The sequence below is a fragment of the Ranitomeya imitator genome, chromosome 4 (assembly GCF_032444005.1).
Source record: "Ranitomeya imitator isolate aRanImi1 chromosome 4, aRanImi1.pri, whole genome shotgun sequence".
Classification (NCBI taxonomy): Eukaryota; Metazoa; Chordata; class Amphibia; order Anura; family Dendrobatidae; genus Ranitomeya; species Ranitomeya imitator.
Window position 1 is genome coordinate 33356452 of NC_091285.1, and position 23674 is coordinate 33380125.

At 42.9% G+C, this 23674-nt stretch overlaps 1 protein-coding gene and 1 long non-coding RNA gene across 2 annotated transcripts in view; one reads left to right on the forward strand and one right to left on the reverse strand.

Annotated features, from left to right (window-relative positions):
* Nucleotides 1-1946: 1946 nt before the first annotated feature.
* On the forward strand, nt 1947-4480 carry LOC138673924 (uncharacterized). The gene is made up of 3 exons (XR_011320372.1): nt 1947-2888; nt 3689-3823; nt 4069-4480. It is a non-coding gene; the product is annotated as an uncharacterized lncRNA (long non-coding RNA).
* A 1492-nt stretch (nt 4481-5972) lies between these two features.
* ITK (IL2 inducible T cell kinase) overlaps nt 5973-23674 on the reverse strand; it is a 46099-nt gene continuing 28397 nt past the window's right edge. The window contains exons 6-17 of the mRNA XM_069763503.1: nt 22774-22919; nt 21574-21639; nt 20085-20139; nt 15629-15708; nt 14457-14590; nt 14281-14355; nt 12532-12703; nt 12128-12344; nt 10734-10798; nt 9274-9392; nt 9023-9180; nt 5973-7631 (exon numbers count right to left, since the gene is read on the reverse strand). Of these exons, the coding sequence (XP_069619604.1) occupies nt 7560-7631; nt 9023-9180; nt 9274-9392; nt 10734-10798; nt 12128-12344; nt 12532-12703; nt 14281-14355; nt 14457-14590; nt 15629-15708; nt 20085-20139; nt 21574-21639; nt 22774-22919 (1359 nt within the window). The 3' untranslated portion in view covers nt 5973-7559. The remainder of the gene's footprint in view (nt 7632-9022; nt 9181-9273; nt 9393-10733; nt 10799-12127; nt 12345-12531; nt 12704-14280; nt 14356-14456; nt 14591-15628; nt 15709-20084; nt 20140-21573; nt 21640-22773; nt 22920-23674) is intronic.

Consider the following 23674-nt stretch of genomic DNA (forward strand, 5'->3'; position numbering starts at 1 on the left):
GGAACAAGAGGTGACTCCTTATCGCAGTGTAATTGAACACGTAATGCTTATGCAAGATAGAATTGAGGCGGTCATGCCAATAGTTAAAGAATGTTTAGAACGTGCGCAACAGGCCCAAAGCACGGTATATAACCGAGCGGCTAAAACACGAGTCTTTCAACCCGGAGACAGGGTGTTAGTATTAGTACCCACTGTAGAAAATAAATTTCTTGCGAAGTGGCAGGGCCCATACGAGGTGTTGGAGAGAATAGGTGAAGTGAATTATAAGATATATCAACCAGACAAGAGGAAAACCGAACAAATCTACCACATAAACTTGCTTAAGGCCTGGCGGGATAGGGAGAGTCTAATGGCAAAAGCCACCCTTAATGATGGACCTCGTAGGGCACCCCCATCTGTGGTAAATGACCCCCAGGTAGCATTGCCAGAGGTGGGTATTGCAGAGACACTATCCGAAAGTCAGAAACGAGAGACTAAGGAATTTATACAGAAAAACGCAGAGGTTTTTTCAGAGCTTCCGTGTCGTACTCACTTAATTAAACACGACATTGTTACTGATCCACAGGTCCGTGTACGACTAAAACCATATCGAATTCCGGAGGCTCGGAGACAAGCCATTGCCCAGGAAGTCGAGAAAATGTTAGAACTTGGAGTCATTGAAGAGTCCCGGAGTGATTGGGCTAGCCCAATCGTGCTAGTGCCCAAACCCGATGGGACTATTAGGTTTTGTAATGATTTTCGGAAATTAAATGAGGTATCAAAATTCGATGCCTACCCGATGCCGAGAGTTGATGAACTTATAGAGAGACTGGGTTCGGCCAGGTACATATCTACTATCGACTTAACAAAAGGTTATTGGCAGATTCCCCTCATGGATTCAGCCAAAGAGAAAACAGCCTTTGTAACGCCCCAGGGACTGTTCCAGTACCGTGATATGCCATTTGGGTTGCATGGTGCTGCAGCCACCTTCCAACGTCTAATAGATATTGTCCTTAAACCCCACGTCCGGTATGCGTCCGCATACTTGGACGATATCATTGTCTTTAGTGATGACTGGGACACACATTTGTCAAAAGTACAAGCCGTCTTAGACTCGATAAAAACTGCTGGGTTAACTGCCAATCCTAAGAAATGTACCTTGGGATTGGAAGAGGCTCGCTATCTGGGATATAGCATAGGGCGAGGAGTCGTAAAGCCACAGACCAATAAAGTGGACGCTATTCAGAATTGGCCACGACCGGTCAACAAAAAACAGGTCGGAGCCTTTTTAGGGATCGTTGGCTATTATAGGCGCTTCATTAAAAATTTTGCCACCATCGCGGCCCCTCTCACAGAGCTTACCAAGGGCTCAAAATCTATCACAATAAAGTGGAACGCAGAAGCAGAGAAGGCCTTTCAGTATTTGAAAACGGTCCTCTGTGACCAACCAGTGTTGGTTGCCCCTGACTTTAAACGGGAGTTTATTGTCCAAACGGACGCCTCTGGTGTCGGCCTCGGTGCAGTGTTGTCACAGGAAGTGAATGGCGAGGAACACCCAGTAAGCTATCTGAGTAGGAAGCTTACCAGGGCAGAAAAGAATTATAGCGTGGTTGAGCGCGAAGCCCTGGCTGTGAAATGGGCCCTATTCACCTTACGCTATTATTTACTAGGTCGCCAATTTAGGCTAGTAACGGACCATTCACCCCTAACATGGATGTCCCGCGCAAAAGAGGGCAATGCGAGGGTGACACGCTGGTTCTTGGCATTACAACCTTTTAACTTTTCCGTTGAGCACAGGGCAGGCGCAGCGCACGGGAATGCAGATGCGTTATCCAGAACACACTGCTTAGTGACTCATCGTGTCCGACCCTACAGGCTCGAACAAAGGAAGGGGGTATGTGAGGTGCCAAGGGGAGAAGTACTAGAAAACAGATATGTTTCTCCCCGTTTCATTTCATATGTATCACGGTATTGATTGTGAAGCTGTTTATTTCTCTGTAATCCGGTCCTGGTTTCTTTAGTGATCAGCCTGAAAGCTCTGGTGCTTCCCTTCCACACATACGATCCAGCTTTTGCTTCAGCTGATATAATCAAGGAACTGCTGGGATCTCAGTCTCTCATCTGCTGGTCTGGGAGCTGACACAGTAAGGTTGCACAAACTTCTTTCTTGTTGTATAGGTTTATTTTGTAGTTAGTATCTTGTTAGTTAGTGGCCAGACGGCCATGTTTGGCACGTGTAACATTGTACGGCAAATGTGTACAATAAATACACCTGACACATACCTGTGTGGAACTCGCTAGCCTGCTATTGTTCATTGTGACTCCATAGCCACCTGCTTGGGCCAAAGCAGAGATCCCTGATGAGCTATATTCCCACAATATATACATATAATAGATAGATAATAGATACTGTATATAGATAGATAGATAGATAATAGATAAATAGATAGATGATAGATAGATAATAGATAGATAATAATAGATAATAGACAGATACTAGATAGATAGATATAATAGATAATATATACTAGATAGATAGATAGATAGATAAATAGTGTTACAGAGTCACTGGCATATTATGTGAAGGGAGATACGTGTCACTGCGCATACTGCGGTCAGTGATGTAAAATCACAGTGGTTTTGCCTCCAGCACCCTAACTGCTGAGAGGGTTAATAGGAACCTATGTTTTGGGCTGGTTTTAGTGGACCTTCATAGAGCAGGTGGGAGGAGGTCCACCTTATCTCCACCTGCAGAGTCCTGACAGGACCTGAGTGAAGTCAAGGTCATGTGACCATTACATGGGATGTTAAATACCTGGACATGAGAGTCAGGTGGGTGAGTGAAGTGGGAGAGGAAGGACTCTCATGTGGCTGCAGGAGGAGCTGAGGACATTGCAAGGCGTCTGCAGGTGAAAGGACTCTGTTATACTTTATTCTGTTTTCCATTAAGCCAGGAAGGCTCTGCTTTTGTTTTCCACAACCCCTCACAATAGATAGATAGATAATAGATAGATAGTAGAGAGATAGATGATAGATAATAGATACAGTAGATGATAGATAGACAATAAATAGATAGGTAATAGATAGATAATAGATAGATAATTAGATAGATAGATAGATGATAGATAGTAGATAATAAAATAGATAAGTAAAAGGATAACACAGCAGCACTCTGTAAGGGCCAAGACATACAGAAACACTGGAGACATTAAATCTAAGCTGTATTGTCACTCAGTAACATGTAATTACAAAAAAAGCGAAGGTTCTTAGAGCATAATTTGACCAATTCATGTGAGCCCATCAGCCACGGCAAGTGACACTTCTCTGATGGGTGCTATCACACCCCTTTCCTATCCTACTAAACATGCCACTCTCTTTTTGCGCTAAGAACCTTGTTGTCCATGTTACTGAGTAACAATGCAGCCTGGAGTTTATGTCTCCAGTGTTTCTGTATGTCTCGCCTTGGCCCTTGCTGAGAGCTGCTGTTTTCTTTTTACATATTGTGCGGTTATTGCAGCTTGCACCTGTTCACACTAAGGAGGTGCTTGTCAGGTTTTTCTATATACATACATAGCGCCCAGCTGTGACGCAATCTCCTGCACTCTCACTTCCGGCTCTGTCTTTTGCTTCATCATCCAGTAGGGAAATGTGATCCTGTGTACGCAAAACAGAGGAAGAAATCTCCCTCATCTCATTTTTTTTTTCTCAGAGCGGTTTTGATATTTGAAGCCTCCCAATAATCCTTGTGAGAAATGGGAGGATATTAAATAGCACAGCTGGAGGGTATAAGAAACTAAGCGTTTATCTGCAGAGGAACCACAGTAGAAAAGCAAAATGAGCAATTGTAAGTACACAGTGCTATATAATATGATGAGTGCAATATAATAAGAGGATAACAATTTTGAAGGGAGGAGGAGTGCCTGTTCCAAGTTAGATTTTTCTCTTGTGGGAGTGGCTCTCCCAGTAATTTAGGCTGGATGTGAGCTCCGTGTATATCCAGCGTACTATTGTTTTTATTAGTCCATATGACAGCACCGTTTCTGCACTGCACTTATTTCATCTTTGATGTTCTTTCCTCTTTATTTACAGATTGTTGTTCTCTGCCCTCTCTGAGACTCTACATGCTTTCTTCTCAGTGCGCTTTCTGCTGCTATATCGAACACTAAGTGACGGGAAGAAAGCTGAGAGAACTGTCGGAATCAGTAGCAGGAGCTCTGATGAATTTGTAACACTTTTGCAGAACATTCAGCTAGATAAAGGACTTACAGACACTGTGCAGCAGCAAAATTGTAAAAAAAAATAATAATTTAGAATGTTATCTACGTTTTTAGGGAATAAAATCAATCAATAAAGAAAAAATTCTGAAAATTCTGTATTAAGGTTTATGTAACCTTTTGAGTAATGTCAGCATGGTGGAGATTTATCAAAAATGGTGCAAAGGAAGAGTTGATCTTATACATAATCTAACTCAAATTTTTGGAGAAATTGTAAGTACTCGAATGTCACATAAAATCTATTTTTTTTTACGTGTAGACGTGGTCACTAAAAAATAAAAATTACTCATCTGCCCTGACTAACATCAGACAGCAAAAATACAGTTGTGTGAACTTGGCTCGACGGTGATTAAACAGAAAGAGACACCAAGAAAATTAATTAAAATAATGTATTAGATCATAGTAAAAAAACAAATAAACCTTATTAATAATGTATTTTCACAAGAATAACAATAAAAGTAACAAGAGAAAAGGAGAAAATCAAACATTGGTGCAAGATAGGATTCATCCATTTCTGTTCTGAGGAAAGCTGGGTGACAGAATGGCCGTAGCGTCACGTGTTGTAGCTCTCCATCCATTTTTCACTGTTCTCAGGTCACAGCATACACAGTGATGATTACTACACGGCCCCTGTACAGCAGCACAGCCCATAGCTCCACTACTCCATATTGGTCCATAGTGATGGGCGAACAGGCTCGGATTAGGTGTTATCTGAGCATGCTTGGGTGCTAACCGATGGTCTTTGGCGTGCTCAAAAAACCTGTTTTGAGTCCCCGCTGCCGCAGGTCTCGCGGCTGTTCGAAAGCCGGAACACATGGAGGGATTGTCTGTTTGTTAGGCTGTCGAACGGCAATGAAACATGCAGCAGCGGGGACTCAAACATACTTTTTGAGCGCGCTGATAACACTCGGCTAGCACACGAGCATGCTCGCTCATAGAAATGTTCTTAAGTTTTACTTAAAGCTTTTTTCTTTTTACACTTTTTGATGCTTTTTTTTTTTTTACAAGTTTTATCATTTTTTTGTTTTCTATATGACCAGATGTTACCTTAACGTCTACAAGGGCTCATTCAGACATAAGTGCTATTCGTGTTAGAAAAGCAGTAGCAGCAGTATGGAGGACACTAGATGGAGGCCCGATGCTATCGCATTGGGAGGGCGGTAACGTTACGATGGGGGCAGGCATGCAGTATCCTGTGATAATCTAATTACTTTTACATCAGGGGACTCATGTGCTTGACGCCTAGGCTTATGTGCATTGATTTTGTCCCAGCGATGCTGTTGCTCTTTGTTAGTCTCATTGGCCCGTTGTCTTCGACGTTGTGCCTTTGCTGCTTTCCTTTCATTGTCATTGGCGTACTTTTTAGGAAGAGCCATGTTGGCGTTGATATTTGCTTTTTAAAGGGGTTTTCCCACGACCAAAAGTTTATTTTAAAGATTGCCTGTGTCTGACCGTGTACAGAACATGCCACAGCTCCTGGGCAGGGGAGGAAGCAAAATACAATACTGACATTACAGCAGGGGATCACAGAGGATACATTTTGTGAGGTAAAATAATTTTTAAAAACAGTCGGTGAAATATTTTACCTCATAAAAAAAATCCTCTGTGATCCCTTGCTGTAATGTCAGTATTTTCTTTTGCTTCTTCCCCTGCCCAGAAGATGTGGGATGCTCCGTACACGGCCAGACACAGACAATTTTTAAAATGAACTTTTGGTCGTGGGAAAACCCCTTTACTGTGACGGCTTCCTCTGCCTGTAGACACGTCGCGCATCTGTCGCCGGGTTCAACCGAATGATTCATTGCACCTGTGCGTAATTTGTGCAGGCGCTGTAAATCAGACCGCCGCCATATTTGTGCAGACAGATAGCGGCGGTCACATTAAAACTGCGTGCGCATGCGCTCCTCCTGTGCAAAGATGGCGGCATCAGTGAATCACTCGGCTGATCCCGGCGGCGGCGTGTTCGCGACGGTGTTCCACTGCTGCTACCGTGCAAGAGGCTGCGTGAGTGTGAGTGTGCGAGTGTAAATGTGAGTGTGTGAGCATGAGTGTGTGAAAGTGAGTGTGAGTGTGTGTATGAGTGTGAATGTGAAAGTGCGCTCCTCCTGGGCAAAGATGGCAGCAGTCAGTGAATCATTCGGCTGATCCCGGCGGCGGCGTGTTTGCGACGGTATCCCACTGGTGGTACCACGCAATAGGTTGGTACCAGCAGCAGTTTCCATATTGAGACACCCATCACTTGGGTGTCCCAATATGGCGGTCGGTGAACTTCCTCCGCTTGGAATTCTGGGATACGGTGACATCTGGACAGAACAGGAAATGAAAACACTACAAGGCAATTATATAAATAGATTATACAGTAGTACTGAGCAGTATAGCTGTGAATCCAGCAGTCAGGTGAGATAAACACTTACTAAAAAGCTTCTAAGGGATCTTTTGTTTTCTCCCTGTGCCTTCCCCTTAGACCTGATCCCCCAGTGAGATGGCAGTTTGTTTTCGGCGAAAATAGATTTTAACTTTATTTCTGCTGGAATGATGAGTTCAAGAGGCAGCAGTGAAGGGAAGAAGTGGCTCTTAAGTGGATTAAGAAGCAGTATAAATTGCACTATACTACAATTTCTTTTTATAGCCTGCAAAGCTACAATATAGACCCATAGCAGCCTCCAATCCCTAAATACGGCCATACTTATAATCACTTACATTGAAATCATAGCGATCCATGCATCCAATATGCAAAGTCAGAGGTGTAATGTTGAGGATTCGGGACCATAAAGCAAAATATGTAACACGGTGCCCCCTCCAAACATGCACTATTTGTAATACAGGAGTCTATTTATGTGGCAATTGCCAACAAAAAAATGTGGTTATATGAAATGCTTCAAATAAGGAAGATAAATACTGTACTACATATACAAAGAATCGAGATGAAGAACCGCAATTCTTGCAGTACCACTTCTGACCAGCAGATGGCACTGTGATCTGTGTGCATGACGAGAAGATCGCATGCTATTCGCTGGCACTGTGGGATGTTTTGGTTTAAGGTGGGCATGATGACGGGCCGATTTGCTACCACCAGCCATTTTTTCTTGGAAAACCTGACAGCAGCGAACAAACCGTCCTGTCTATCCATTGCCTGTACACAGCATGTCCTACACATGCATCCTATTATTAGGCTATAATAACCATAATATGTCCGTATACCACATGGTGCACAGTATATGTACCGCTATATGGTGCAGTGACGGAAATACACAGAAAAAAAATAAAGGCATGATCAACCAAGATATCGGAATATGTTCATGCTGGTCACATTTCAATCTCTGCAATATCCGTGATCTCTTTCATCAGACGGCAGAATGATGGGCGATGTTCCGGGTTCTGTAAAAAAAATAAAGGAAAAAATGGAGAAAAGTGGCAAATAAATAGATATTTATTGAGGCATCGTGCAGATAGTGATGGTATTCTCTCCATAGTATATTCCTAATGTCACATACGGAGATCAGCGGACGCCAAGATGTCTGCCGGCTGCTGATCTCCATATTAAGAGCACATTTATGGTAGAATTGAGGCTAATAGTTGTCAGAATATTGACTATTCAGCTGACATCCATCATATGTCTATGGCTGACAAAGTACAGTAGATATTTGTTCGTCTGCAGCCTGTGATTAAACCAGAAATTAAGTGTTCAATTTCCCTACAGCTCCTCCAGAGGAGAAATGAAGTATTACACTACACTATATAAATCAATGGGTTGCCTGAACTTTAACCTGATAATGACCAAGAACCAGAAATTTACAGGACAAGGATTAATCTAGCACGAGCAAGTCAGGTATCTCCTACTGTCACATACAGCCATGGACCCTGCGGAGAAGACAGAAGCGGTTTATGACTGCTTCTGTCTTCTATTTTGCCGACTCATGAGCGCTATGCATTGCCCTGCTGATACTTCTGTAGGACCTAGCGATCACATGATGGCTGAGTGTCTGCCCTGCATAGCAGACCCAGATCAGTTCTTTCAGTGCCGTGTGGCACATCAGGGGGCTGTTTTCTCCTGTAAGTGGACCTACTATTGATTCCCTAGTTACAGTGCAAAAAAATGACCAATCAAAAGAAAAAAAAATATGTTCCCCAGAGAACTCTGGGACAAATTACGTATATTGTATATGGCCCTCTTCCTTAAAGGGTTATTCCCAAAATCACCATGTGGTCTTCTAATAATGTACACACACATATATTAATTTATACCAATGTAACTCCATTTTAAATCTGCCCAAATTTTGCACATATCACCACCTAAAAGATACCCTTTCAGGGTCTGCTGTAGTTTCAGTACTCCTGGTCAATCATACGCAGCACAGTCTCTCTCAGCTGGCTTCTTGCCAGCAATGTTCTGCTCTGCCTCCAGCAAAGGCTGCTCTTTTGATGCATATGGCAGAAGATAATCCTTTGCTGTATGCAGCAAACAACAACAGAGCAGCATTTGGGGTTTCACAACACTGATCTGTCAGCAGCAGGAATCAAGAACAGCTAATCTCTGCGCTACTTTATGCAGAGTTCAGTTACATAGTGTTTGCGTACATATGTCTGTATCGCAGCCATGTCTGGATAAGCAGCGGGCAGGCTTTTGTAATATGGGGTTTTCTGAGCCCAAAAAGAGAATCCGGTGGCCTTATAACAAGATCTCTTGGCGCCTCTCTGAGGTTTAGCAGTGGATCCATTTCTTGGCCACCATATGGCCCAAAACTTGCCCAGTGTGAATATCTACTCACCTCCTGCCAGCAGCTGTTCATGAACTGGTAGAACTTCTCTGATGCCATCTTGGGTTTAAAGAGCCTCAGGCCATTTGATATTTCTTCCACAGCATCTGCATTACTAAGGTGTTCAAATGGGGTCTTCCCTTCGCTGAAGACCTCCCAAACCAGAACGCCTGCTCAAAAGAATATACAGCACATCATATTGTTATATACTGTGTGCATATATATATATATATATTTATATATGTAAAGAGAATAAAGCCCACCATAGGACCACACGTCGGACTTGCTGCTGTAGCGGCCATATCTGAACACCTCTGGAGCTGACCACTTCACTGGAAATTTTGTGCCGGATGAGCTCGTGTACTGGTCATCAAGAACAAACCTAAAAAAGTAACAGAGATACTTAGATTTCAGTGCATATGTGCTTGGTAAACTCCAGAGGATTATACAGATTAAACAGAACCACTGTATAATACAGTATATGAGACAATTATACAAAAAAACGGATTTGAGAGGTAGACTATATATCTGGCTTTTCTTACAGGCAAAAACACCGGAACCAGTATGGAAACCTGATAAACCCAGTATACATCAAACGGATCACAATTTGTCATTATCCATTTGGATATGGATCCAGCAGAGCTGCCATGGCTCTGTTATTAACTGTAACCTCAAACACATCAGATAGAAGTTGAATAGACCCCCTAATTTCTCCAGGACCAATTGACCATCTGGTGGGGATGGGGGTTTTGAGAATATTCCCCAACATATTGCATTGGGGGAAAGAAGGATGGATCATTTCGAATTTTCAATGCCCGATTTGTTGTAAGAAAGCAGGAGGTAGGGTCCTGGATGCAGGTATGTGTTACTGAGATGTTTTTCCTGTTGACTGGATTTTGGGTCCAGATTTAGGAGCGACCAAAAGAGCCTGGGTGGGAGTGGTTGCTCCCATACTCCAGTCTGTGTGTGTGTTGTGTTGGAGCAGGAAAAAGACCGTTCATGGTGGATAGTATATGCTAGAGACTGAGACGTGCCTGTAATACGTAGTTGGGGAGACCATTTATTTTACTTTACCTTACCCAGAGACAGGACTATTTTATTGTTAATTTGTGCTGAAGAAACGACTGTTTTATTATTCGTGCTGAAGAGAGGCTGTTTTCATCTTTTGAGCTGTAAAGTTTATGAAGGACCATAAACTTTTTTTCTGTTTTGAGATACCTGTGAGTATCCACGCGGCTACCAGAGAGCCGGAACCCCACAGTTTTTAGGGGAGACGACCCACTGCTGTAGGAGATGGGTAGTGGCTTTTTTCTCTCTCCCTGTTGAAAACTGTGAGATTTCCCTGCAGATTTCAGCTGTTTGGTGGGATTGCCAGTGCAGGGTTTGTCTAAAGTAGATCCCCCGTACATACAAAAGTAAGAGGTCCAAAATGAGTTAAATGGGTAATACGCTGAGCGCATATGGTTAGTATATACCACCAATGTGTGATCAGCTTTGGTTTAATTGCTGGGACCCCCAATGTTCACATACAAAAACAAATAAAAAGGGTCCCACGATTTAAGGACAGAACCCCAATTTAACCATTTAATTTCAACTTATCCTTTTGATAAAATAGAATTCTGAAGGATCAATAAAAATAATAATAATAATAATAAATACTAATAATAATTAGAATAATTAATTAATAATAATAATAAATAATAATAATAATAATAATTATTACCTTGTCATGCCAAAATCTGATACTTTAACGACAAATGATTCTCCAACCAGGCAATTCCGGGCAGCCTGAAAAGACCCCATAGGACATTTCTGAGATATACTCTACATATAATCTACATGTTTAAAGTGCACTTTAATATATACATAACTCATAAATTTAAGGAGTTGTCTTATCACAGGCAGCGCCTTTAATTAGCAGCTCCCCAGACCCTTGGCAAACAGGTGATCTGGATGATTTTGATCATTTTTTATGGCTTCCAGCTGCTTATTTTCCCTGTAGCGGCCACTACAGGAAGAATGTGGTGTTACATGGAGGAACTGGGATGTGCTGCTTTTTTCAGCTCTCCCCACGCTCAAGATGAAATAACCTCTTTATTCTATAAATGTGTTTTCAGAAAAGTCAATTTTAAAGGTTCTTACAACTTCCCACCCCTTCCTCCTTGAAAATCTCATCAAAGTCGACATGATCTCGTCTTAAAGGGAACCTGTCACCAACTTTTTGCTACCTGATCTGAGAGCAGCATGATGTAGGGGAAAAGATCCTGATTCCAGCGATATGTCACATACTGGGCTACTTGCTGTAGTTTTATCAGTAGAGGACTAGGTAGTCCAACCATGCCCCAGCACTGATTGGCAGCTTTCTGTCTATGCACAGTGTACACAGTACGCTGCCAATCAGTGATGTGGGCGGGGTTATACACAGCTCAGCATTCAGAGAACTGCTAGATCTGCAGCAGAGAAAACTGTGATTTTATCAAAACTGCAGCAAGCAGCCCAGTAAGTGGCACATCGCTGGAATCAGAATATTTTCCACTACATCATACAGTTCTCAGATAGGGCTGCAAAATCCTGGTCACAAATTACCTTTAATCAATTGAATTGGATATTTTCAGAAGTTTTTATTAATATTAAAGGCATTGTCCCGCATATACCAGGGTATAATAAAGGTATGATCGTTGGGGGCCCACTGCCAATCCTGAGAAAGGTGGGCCCAAAATCTCCTGTGTCAGGTGAACAGTAGTGAGCATGTGCCACCACCACTTCTATAGACAGTGAATGGAGCAGCGGTCGCACATGCTCACTACGGCTCCATTTACACAGATTACTTTAGGCCCACCCTTCTCAGGACCGGTGGGGTCTAAGCAGTCAGACCTCCAGCGATCATACATTTCTCACCTATCCTATGGATAGCTGATATAACTTGTCTGTGGGACAATTCATTGAATAGTTTGCCGGACCGGCGCACTTCATCCTTAAGACGTGACGTTGCGCCAGACCGGGTAATCGAAAGAAGAGTGGCGGATGCCATCATCTCAGGCTCCCGCCCAGCGATCACAGATGGCTGGAATGGCGGATGGATCGGGTCCGGTGAATCCGGTGAGATGGGGTACATACCAGGTCTCTGTGTATGAAGTTCGAGGCCTCCAGATACTCCATCCCTTCACAGACATCCTGGCACATGCCCAGCGCCGTGCTCCGCGTCAGAGTGCCCCGATTCCTCCGCAGGAAGTCGTTCAGGCTGCCGTGTTCCATAAACTCAAATACAAGGACGATGGGCACTTGTTGGGTAGAGACCCCCAGTAGCTGCACTAGTTTAGGATGAGAAATCTTCCTATAGAACATAATGAGACGATAAAATAATGTATATGCAATGCTATGGGACATAAGGAGGCTCCTGCTTCATCAGATGCTGCGCCTACTGCTCTGTGTGTCCTCCATGCTTTACACTGCAGCTCTGCCTATTCACATATGCAGGCACATGTATGTACCTTGTACCCCCCGCCACACAGGGTCCTTACATTAACACCTGTGCTTCCTCCACAAAGTCTTCCTCGGACATCATTCCTTCCCGAATCATCTTTACTGCCACTTTTCTTGTTCCTTGCCAAGACGCCAGTTTGACCACCCCAAATTGGCCGCTGCCGATCTCCTGAACAAAAGTCAAGTGGGTGGGGTCAATTTCCCATTTTCCTAAGGAGGAATGAAAGGGATGACTTCAACATTGCAGTATATTTCAAGAAACAAGATAACCCTGATGGCGTGTTGACTAGGAGACTTTGTCTCTACGATATCCAGAGGTCATACTGAGATTTCTCCTTCCATTAAAAGGAATCTGTCAGCAGGTTTTTGCTATGTAATCCGAGGGCAACATGATTTTGGGGCTGAGATCCTGATTCCAGCGATGTATCACTTACTTGACGGTTTCAATAAAATCAGTGTTTTATCAGCAGGAGATTTTCTCAACAGGACTAGGTATCTCGTGCCTCCTGGTCCAACCACGCCCCCAGCACTGATTGGTAGCTTTCTGTCAGTGTACACAAAAAGCTGCCAATCAGTGGTGTGGGCGGGGTTATACACAGCGCAGTGTTCCGAGTTCTGCAGAAGAGAAAACTGTGATTCTATCACAACTGCAGGACCCAGTAAACTACATGATACATCACTGGAATCAGGGTTTCTGTTGTGAATTCTGTTGTCGGGCTCCCTCCTGTGGTCATGAATGGTACTTCGGCTGGTTCTGTCTATGGACTTTCTCTGATGCCTGTGGGTGTTTCTGAGTTTCCTTCTACAGGTGACGAGGCTAATTCGTTAGTGGGCTGCTCTATTTAACTCCACTTGGATCCTTGTCCGATGCCAGCTGTCAATGTTGTAGCATTGGTCTAGTTCGCTCCTGGATCTTCCTGGTTACCTGTTTCCTCCAGCAGAAGCTAAGTTTTGCTTTGCTTTTTTCTTGTTTGCTATTTTTTCTGCCCAGCATGCTTATGTGAATGTTGCCTTGCTTGCTGGAAGCTCTGGGGACGCAGAGGGGCGCCTCCTCTCCGTTAGTCGGTGCGGAAGGTATTTTTCCCTGCACTCTCTGTGTAGCTTTTGTAGGGTTTTTTGCTGACTGCAAAGTGACCTTTCCTATCTTCTGTCTGTTTAGTAAGTCGGGCCTCTCTTTGCTAAATCTATTTCATCTCTGTGTTTGTGATTTCATCTTACTCACAGTCAATATATGTGGGGGGCTGCCTTTTCCTTTGGGGAATTTTCTCTGAGGCAAGATAGGCTTATTTTTCCTATCTCTAGGGCTAGCTAGTTCTGAGGCTGTGACGAGGCGCCTAGGTCATGATAGGAGCGCTCCACGGCTATTTCTAGTGTGCGTGATAGGATTAGGGATTGCGGTCAGCAGAGGTTCCACTTCCCAGAGCTTGTCCTGTATTAATGTGCTATCAGGTCTTTTCTGGTGCTATAACTACCAAGTCCACTATTTGTCCCAACCACCAGATCATAACAGGTTTCTACTTTGCACTGATGTCAAATTACATTGAAAAAACTGGCAACAGATTTCCTTTAAATAAAAAAAGTCACCAGTCTGGGTACAACAGGTCTCCCACACAAATACTGGATGGCAACCATATACATTGGCTGTGTTATGCAGTGAATATGGCCTCCTAGAATAACTCTGGAAGCAAAATTACAAAAATTGTTAAAAAAAAAAAAAAAAATTGTGTGCCATTTTTCTAAGAAACTTGTGATATCACCCAAAGCGGACAACCAGGAATCAGCCTCACCGTAGCTCAGTCCTGCCGTTATGGGGGTGGTCTCCTTCCAGCAGCACACCGGGTGACGCAACCTTGTCACCAGACCTGCAACAATGACATTGCCAATCTGAATATTTACGATGATCCGATGGCTTACAACCTTTTGACCACCATAACTAACTGAGTCCTTCCCATACAATACTTACCACCGCCATTGTGTTGGTGGTAATTAATGAGCTCGGGGATGTTGGAAAACACAATCTTCTCAGCCAAATAATAACGTGGAGGGGAATCGCTTGTTTCCCGGATATGATAATGTTTCACCGTGTGAATACCGTCCCTTTGGAAGAAAATTTACAAAATGAGACTCGCTTGAACGGTCAACTGAGCTGTAATACCAAACACAGCCTACGTACATGAGTGGCGCTGTGTTGGGGGGATCCATAGGAAAGTAGAAGGTCAGATCTGCTGCTGGGGGAAGGACCTGGTACTGTAGGCTACAGGGGTTAATTTGGGAGGGTCTATTGGCCAATCAGGTTGGTTTGACATAGTGTTCTTGAGCGGTCGCCCCCTATTTTTCACTGTCTGCCCATTGTGGCAGTAGGTAGAGATTTTTTGCTGCCAATTTTCGTGTTTTTTTTTTTAAATCTAGCCATAGTAGAAGCTTTAGGCTATGTTCACACATTGCATTTTTGTCGCAATTTTTTTTTTTTGGGGGGGCTGCATTTTTATTGTCTCTTGTGCATGCTGATAAAGAGTAGTGCCCCCCAAAAATACATGATGCAACTTCCTTAGATGTTTTTGCACCAAAAACACAGCAAAACCTGATACCTGCGTCTTTGCACTTACTCATTGCTTTCTATGGGTGAAAAAAAGCTGAAAGAAGTGACCCGCGGCAGTTTTTCCAAATCAGTCAAGAAAAAAAAAAAAACAATCTGTGTGCATGAGATTTCTGAAATCTCATAGTGTTTGCTGGTAATTTAAAACACAGCTTAAAATTTGCATTAAAAAAAAACACAGCTATAACACAATGTGTGAACACAGCCTAAGTCTTTGTCGGGGCCATGTACTGAGCTCTCTTCATACCTGGCGGGTGCTGGCTGTTTTACACAGCAGACACTTGCTGTGATCGAAGCTTGGTCTGATTGCAGCAAGTAAACCCCTTAGATGCTGTGGTGAACAGCGAGCTCGGTATCTAAGTGGTTACATGGGTCTTCCCTCTCTTACCCCCACTGAGCCATCACAACGGGCCCATGGTAGCTGTGGGCCCGTTGATGGGGATGCCAATTTGGACCTTTCCTATGGAGCCCCTGGATTGATATACCGTAAATATAGGTTAGAAATAAGAGATATAACAGGTGGACAGTTCAACAATTACCCTAATGATTTGGTGAAGATGGACACTGTGTACATCCCTGGCTGTCTTGAATCCCGGACCATGAATGCCCCTTCCTTCCCCTGTGTAGAAATGTTAAACAGGACACAATGAGAAAAAAAAAATCTTAATATGAGAACAAATCCCATTTCTATCTACAGCTCTAAAGTGGAGCACACTGGAGGAGGCGGACCGTGCCTAAAATAAGGAAAGAAACGTCATCTATATCCCTGCTAAAAATACCGCTATTCTGCATCAGAGCCGTTAAGATTCAGCGGACACACAGTATAGTCCAGCAATCATCCGGACGCAGCGTGCCAAATACTTACACCAAACATATCATTAATCATCATTAATCATCTCCCTCCAAAAAAGAATCAAAATTTGCATAGAAAAAGAGAAATTCAAAGGGAGATAAATAATGTCACTCATCGTTAGCTCATATAAGGAATACATCCTGTAACAGGATTTCTACTAATTATTTCTATTATGCTGGGATCCACACTGTCCACTAGAATGGGGGTCCTTACTCCCCTCCAGGTCACATAGGCCCAGTATAGCTTGACTGAATCTGTATGGGACTGATGACAGTCATGAGCGTACTACAGCTGATTGAATCTGTACGGGATTGATGAAACCATGAGCGTACTATAGCTTGACTGAATCTGCATGGGACTGATGACAGCCATGAGCGTACTACAGCTTGACTGAATCTGTACGGGACTGATGACATCCATGAGCGTACTACAGCTGATTGAATCTGTACGGGACAGATGACAGCCATGAGCGTACTACAGCTGACTGAATGTACGGGATTGATGAAACCATGAGCGTACTACAGCTTGACTGAATCTGCATGGGACTGCTGACAGCCATGAGCGTACTACAGCTTGACTGAATCTGTACGGGATTGATGAAACCATGAGCGTACCACAGCTTAACTGAATCTGTACGGGATTGAGGAAACCATGAGCGTACTACAGATTGACTGAATCTGCATGGGACTGATGACAGCCATGAGCGTACTACAGCTTGACTGAATCTGTATGGGACTGATGACAGCCATGAGCATACTACAGCTTGACTGAATCTGCAAAGGACTGATGACAGCCATGAGTGTACTACAGCTGACTGAATCTGCAAAGGACTGATGACAGCCATGAGTGTACTACAGCTGACTGAATCTGCAAAGGACTGATGACAGCCATGAGCGTACTACAACTGACTGAATTTGTATGGGACTGATGACATCCATGAGCGTACCACAGCTTGACTATATCTGTATGGGACTGATGACAGCCATGGGTGTACTACAGCTTGACTGGATCTGTATGGGACTGATGACAGCCATGAGCATACTACAGCTTGACTGAATCTGTATGGGATTGATGAAACCATGGGCGTACTACAACTTGACTATATCTGTACGGGACTGATGACAGCCATGAGCGTACTACAGCTGAGTGAATCTGTATGGGATTGATGACAGCCATGAGCGTACTACAGCTTGACTGAATCTGTATGGGACTGATGACAGTCATGAGCGTACTACAGCTTGACTATATCTGTACGGGGCCGATGACAACCATAAGCGTACTACAGCTTGACTGAATCTGTATGAGATTGATGAAACCATGAGCGTACCACAGCTTGACTATATCTGTATGGGACTGATGACAGCCATGGGCGTACTACAGCTTGACTGAATCTGTATGGGACTGATGACAGCCATGAGCGTACTACAGCTTGACTATATCTGTACGGGGCCGATGACAATTATAAGCGTACTACAGCTTGACTGAATCTGTACGAGATTGATGAAACCATGAGCGTACCACAGCTTGACTATATCTGTACGGGACTGATGACAGCCATGGGCGTACTACAAATTGACTGAATCTGTATGGGATTGATGAAACCATGAGCATACTACAGCTTGACTATATCTGTACGGGACTGATGACAGCCATGAGCGTACTACAACTTGACTGAATCTGTACGGGACTGATGACAGCCATGAGCATACTACAGCTTGACTGAATCTGTACGGGACTGATGACAGCCATGAGCGTACTACAGCTTGACTGAATCTGTACGGGACTGATGACAGCCATGGGCATACTACAGATTGACTGAATCTGTACGGGACTGATGACAGCCATGGGCATACTACAGATTGACTGAATCAGTACGGGACTGATGACAGCCAAGGGCATACTACAGCTTGACTGAATCTGTACGGGACTGATGACAGCCATGGGCATACTACAGATTGACTGAATCTGTATGGGACTGATGACAGCCATGGGCATACTACAGATTGAGTGAATCTGTATGGGACTGATGACAGCCATGAGCGTACTACAGCTGAGTGAATCTGTATGGGACTGATGACAGGCATGACATGAGTGTACTATAGCTGAGTGAATCTGTACGGGATTGATGACAGCCATGAGCATACTACAGCTTGACTGAATCTGTATGGGACTGATGACAGTCATGAGCGTACTACAGCTGAGTGAATCTGTACGGGATTGATGAAACCATGAGCGTACTACAGCTGACTGAATTTGTACAGAACTGATGATAGCCATGAGCGTACTACAGCTTGACTGAATCAGTACGGGATTGATGAAACCATGAGCGTACTACAGCTTAACTGAATCTGTACGGGACTGATGACAGCCATGAGTGTACTACAGCTGACTGAATCTGTATGGGATTGATGAAACCATGAGCGTACTACAGCTGAATGAATCTGTACAGAACTGATGATAGCCATGAGCGTACTACAGCTGACTGAATCTGTATGGGGCTGATGATAACCATGAGCATACTACAGCTTGACTATATCTGTGCGGGACTGATGACAGCCATGAGTGTACTACAGCTGACTATATCTGTACGGGACTGATGACAGCCATGAGCGTACTACAGCTTAACTATATCTGTGCGGGACTGATGACAGCCATGAGCGTACTACAGCTTGACTATATCTGTGTGGGACTGATGACAGCCATGAGCGTACTACAGCTTGACTATATCTGTGTGGGACTGATGACAGCCATGAGCGTACTACAGCTTGACTATATCTGTGTGGGACTGATGACAGCCATGAGCGTACTACAGCTGACTGAACCTGTATGGGACTGATGACAGACATGAGCGTACTACAGCTGACTGAATCTGTATGAGGCTGATGATAACCATGAGCATACATGAGAGTAGAGTGCATGTTTGATCACTACTGCACTCAACTTCTTCCAGAACTGGGGCTAGGGACAACCTGCAATTATACATTTATCATCTATCCAAGTAATAAATGATTTTCATGGGCCAGACCCCTTACAAAAGTAGTCCAGGAGTAATATATTGATGATCTATTCAGATCGCTGGGGGTCCATAATCCTGCACTCTGACTGATCAGCTGTTATCTGCACTTGATGGCTGGATGCAAACAATATAAAGAATCAGAACGGCCTTTTTTTCACTTTCCACTGTATTTATTAGTCCCTTTAGGGGACTTGAACCTGCGGTCAACTGATTGCTTATACCATACCGAGTAATACTACAATACTGCTACGTATAAGGAAAATCGCGGTCTCCTTAGGAGACCAGAATCAGAACAGCGCACAAATTGTCAAGTGGCCATTCTCGGGTATCGCACATTATCTCCTATTCCGGTGACTGTAAGGAGTCCTGCTGTTCCGGTTCCATATATTGATCCTATCTTGCTGCTGCCAGAGCAGATAACAGCTGATCGATGGGAGTGCAGAGTGATAGATCCCCTCCGATCTACAAACCGGTCATAAATAAGTTAGTCAATAGTGATGAGCGAACGTCCTCGGTCAAGGTGTTATCTGAGCATGCTCAGGTGCTAACCGAGTGACTTCGGGGTGCTCGAAAAATATGTCCTAGTCCCCACGGCTGCATGTCTTGCGGCTGTTCGACAACCACAACACATGTAGGGATTGTCTGTTTGTTAGTGCTTGTCTGTGCTTGGGTTGAACAGTCATTTTCTGCTGACAGTCCCTTTAAATTAAAGGTTTTCCATAATTTTACATTGATAGCCTAACCTTGTGGTGAAAAGAACAAAAAGCAGCAGTGCTTACTCCAGTGATGTCCATATGAGGGTGTCGGTGTCTATCACCCATTTAATTTAGTGGGGTAAAGTAGTAGTGCCAGGTACTGCACATAAAGAATTCTGATGCCCCTAAATTATTATAATAAGTCCAATTCCTGGGGGGCTTTAATCATATGTAAGGTTTTAAGATAAGGGGATAATATCTAATATTTACTGTACTAGACAGTCTATGATCGGGGGTATCTGGATGTACAGTAATTTACTTTAGTAGCAGGTACGTGGCTTAGATACACTGATCTTGTGGATCGCTGCTATAGTCTCATGGTCACAGGTAATAAAGTGACAGCTTCCATTATGTTCTATATGGACACATACCTTATCAATGAGAAGTTTCTCAGCCTGGTTCCTGCTAATGTTCCTGTTGTACCATCTTTAAAAAAAAAAGGGAAAAATGTCTGCATTTCAGAAAATTTGTTACAATAAAGACACATAGATCTGCATGGGAGCTGTGGACAAAAAAAATGCATTTTTTATTGAGAATATTTTTGCAAATTTGCTTTGATTATTTTTTTTATTCGACATGATTGACAGGTTGTGAATTAAACGTTGTCCTTTTATTACCTGCAAAATGCCCCATTGGATGTTCTAAACTCAACATCCCCTTCAAAACCCACAAATACAGGAATTATTTTTTAAAGTACATTCCTCATTTATTAACAAAAAGTTTAAATTTTGCACAGAAAGTTCATGGAAAGTGAAAAGAGTAACCGCAAAACACTTCCTCCTTTTTTAGGAGTCTGTCCATTGGAATGTGAGAATGTCACTGACTCCAGCGCTTATAATCGTATGTACGGGTGATCTCAGATAGAAAAATTGTTCAAATAATTTGTAATAAATGTATGATTCTCCACTGAGCAGAAGATCAGGATTCCAAAAGTTCTATATGAATGAAGCAGAAGTGCACGCATGTGGCTGTCCCTTCATTCACTTCCATAGGACCAGTGCTGCGCATGTGTGACCATAGCAGCGCTAGCGCGGTGGTCAAGCATACGCACTACTGTTCAATTCACACAAAGGATCCCTGTCCTTGCCATTCGTGGGGGTCTCAGCAGTCGGACTCCACTAATAAAACATTTATCACCTTTCCTATGGATAAGTCATAAACGTTGCTGCAGAGATAACCACCTTAAAAAAGACCTGTCACTTGCCAAAAAAGTTAATATTTTTTAACTGGTGTAAATGCTGCCATTCTCCTGAATCCAGCGTTGTTTTTCTTTTACTTCTACGCCTTTTCGTTCCTGAGATATGGTCTCTTCTTCCCTGTGTATAAATCTAGTGTCATTTAAACCGAGTGGGTGTGGTCATCAGCTCCTCATGGGCGTGGTCATCAGCTCCTCATGGGCGCCATCTTCAGGACCACACCCAGTTGGATACAAAGACTAGAAAAGGGGACCATATCTCAGGAATGGAAAGGCACAGAAGCAAAAGAAAAACAACGTCGGATTCAGGAGAACAGCGGCATTTACACCAGGTAATAAAATTACATATTTATGGCACTTTAGATAATTCCTCTTTAGATAACTCTAGTTATACATGAGAGTTCTGCTGAAAGTTATCTCTCCTGTAAACATTAATGATCAGCGTCAGCTGGAGGTGGAAATATGATAAAATCCAACTTCCTGAAACTTCCACAAATTTTTATCCAGCATATATGGCCAGTTTTATCCAATCAGGGTCCCTTCATGTTTACTATAATACGTTGATGTGAGATGATTTTTTTAAGTGAGGCATGGCATTACCTGTACATGTTGAATGAGAAATCTCAGACATTTTATACTGGCAGAAATGTCCTTGATGTACTTACTCATAGGTTAGCAGGCTGTCTTCACTTTGACTCGCTAGGTAGCTGCTTGGGGCATAACCAATATGTCTGAAAAAAAAACAAATATTAGGATACCGTATTTTATTGGGATGGGGAATTTATTCTGCTCTTAGCACAAAACTGACTTTTAGTAAGTGACTTCATATGACAAGTGTATCTGTCGGCTATCCTTAGATATTTGTATTAGTAAATGCTTTCCCATGAGATAAAAATATCCTTAGAACATTCTATGTGGCTGTCCCTCTGTTATTCCTGCTGGAAATGTATTGTGTTCCATTCCCAGTCTTGTAATGTAGGAGCACACCTAAATTTGGTTCTGTCCAGTCTTAATTTATTCATACATTTCTTAGAGATGCAGAGCAATGAGACAAAATGCCTAAAATTGTTATTATATGAAGAATATACTTTTTTTTTACTATAAAAGGGACATGTCAGAAGTGATGATTCAGACCATCCCGTATGAAAGATTATATAAAAATAAGTAACGCACCCTTTAATATTGGCATTAACAAGGATAAAACAGTTCTCAACAGTTACTTCCATTGAAAATTACAAAAAATGGAATTTAAAGGGGACCTGTCACTTCTCATAAATATGTAGATTTTTTTCCCTGCTGGAAATGCCGTCATTCTCCTGAATCCAGTGTTGTTTTTCTTTTGTTCCTGCGTCTCTCCGTTCCTGAGATATGGCCCCTTCTTCACGGTATATAATTATAGTCTTATTATCAAACTGGGCGTGGTCTTCAACTCTTTTCTGTGGGCGTCTACTTGAGCATCACACCCAGTTGGCTAACAAGACTAGATTTATCTACAGGGAAGAAGGGGCCATATCTCAGGAACGGAGAGGCGCAGAAACAAAAGAGAAACAACGCCGGATTCAGGAGAACAGCAGCATTTACACCAAATTAAAAAAAATACAAATTTAAGGCAAGTGATAGGTCCCCTTTAAGGGCAGTAATTTATCAGGTTGCATCTAAGTAGATTTTCAGGATGTCTCATTTCAATATAACTGAATGTAGATTAGAGTATTTGTGTCATTTTTTAAAATAATTTCCAATGAAGAGTAAATTAATATGAAAAATATGTCACTACTACAATCTCGGTTCAATAAAAAAAAATCCTACATTTTCTGAAATCTAAATGTATTATAATCACCCTTGTGGGGGTTGGTATTGCTACCTACCCGTTTTTATCTTGTACTTTCCACCAATGCATTTCTGAGGTATCCAGCGGTAGATATTCTTCCCCTCTACGGAGTGCCAGCTCTTGGGAATTCTTTGTCGTATAATCATATAATGCCACTGCCCAGCCTTTATCTAAATGGCTTCTCTGTAAGAAATTTGAAAAAAAAAAGATAATGTCTTTGATAAGGGGTATATTCACATCTCTTACATTAAGGATGTAGCCAGAGGTTATGCCATAAATATATGGAACAGGCAATTCTCAAAAATGGGATCTGCCTCTACTCTACATTTACGGCATAGTCATGTGGCTATGTCCTAAATGTACAAGATGGGATTACCCCTTTAATGAATATAAGCAAGAGATACATTTTTCCCCCACTGTGTTGCCAGCCCTGTAAGATTTTCCGCTTGTTTGTACAGCATACAGTCTTGTAGAAATCTTGCAGAGAACATAGATGATCTTATGACTTCCATTTTCGGCTGGCAGATACTGAAAATATCCACCTTACATGGAAGTTGTCATGTTCCCAAAAACTGTTAATCTGCAGGTTAATAGTGTTACTGAAAGTTCAGCTACCAGGAAAAAAGGAACTTTATTCCTCCCAGGAGCCGCCGGCTTTCAGTTATAGAGGCGTGTCCAGAGTGTCTTCAGTCACTGCTCACTGTAAGCACACTCTGGCATTTTCACTGACAGCTGTGCTACAGAGCGAGCAGCCAGTCAAAATGCCACGGTGTACTTACAGCCGCCGCTGTCATTATAGTGATCGGTGACTGAAACCGCTCCGGGCACGCCTCTATGACTGAAAGCAGGCGGCTCAGTCGAGGAATAAAGTAAGTTTTCTCCTGTTTTCCACTAGACGGCCGGGCACTTTTGTAAAACTTTTGTAACACTACTAACCT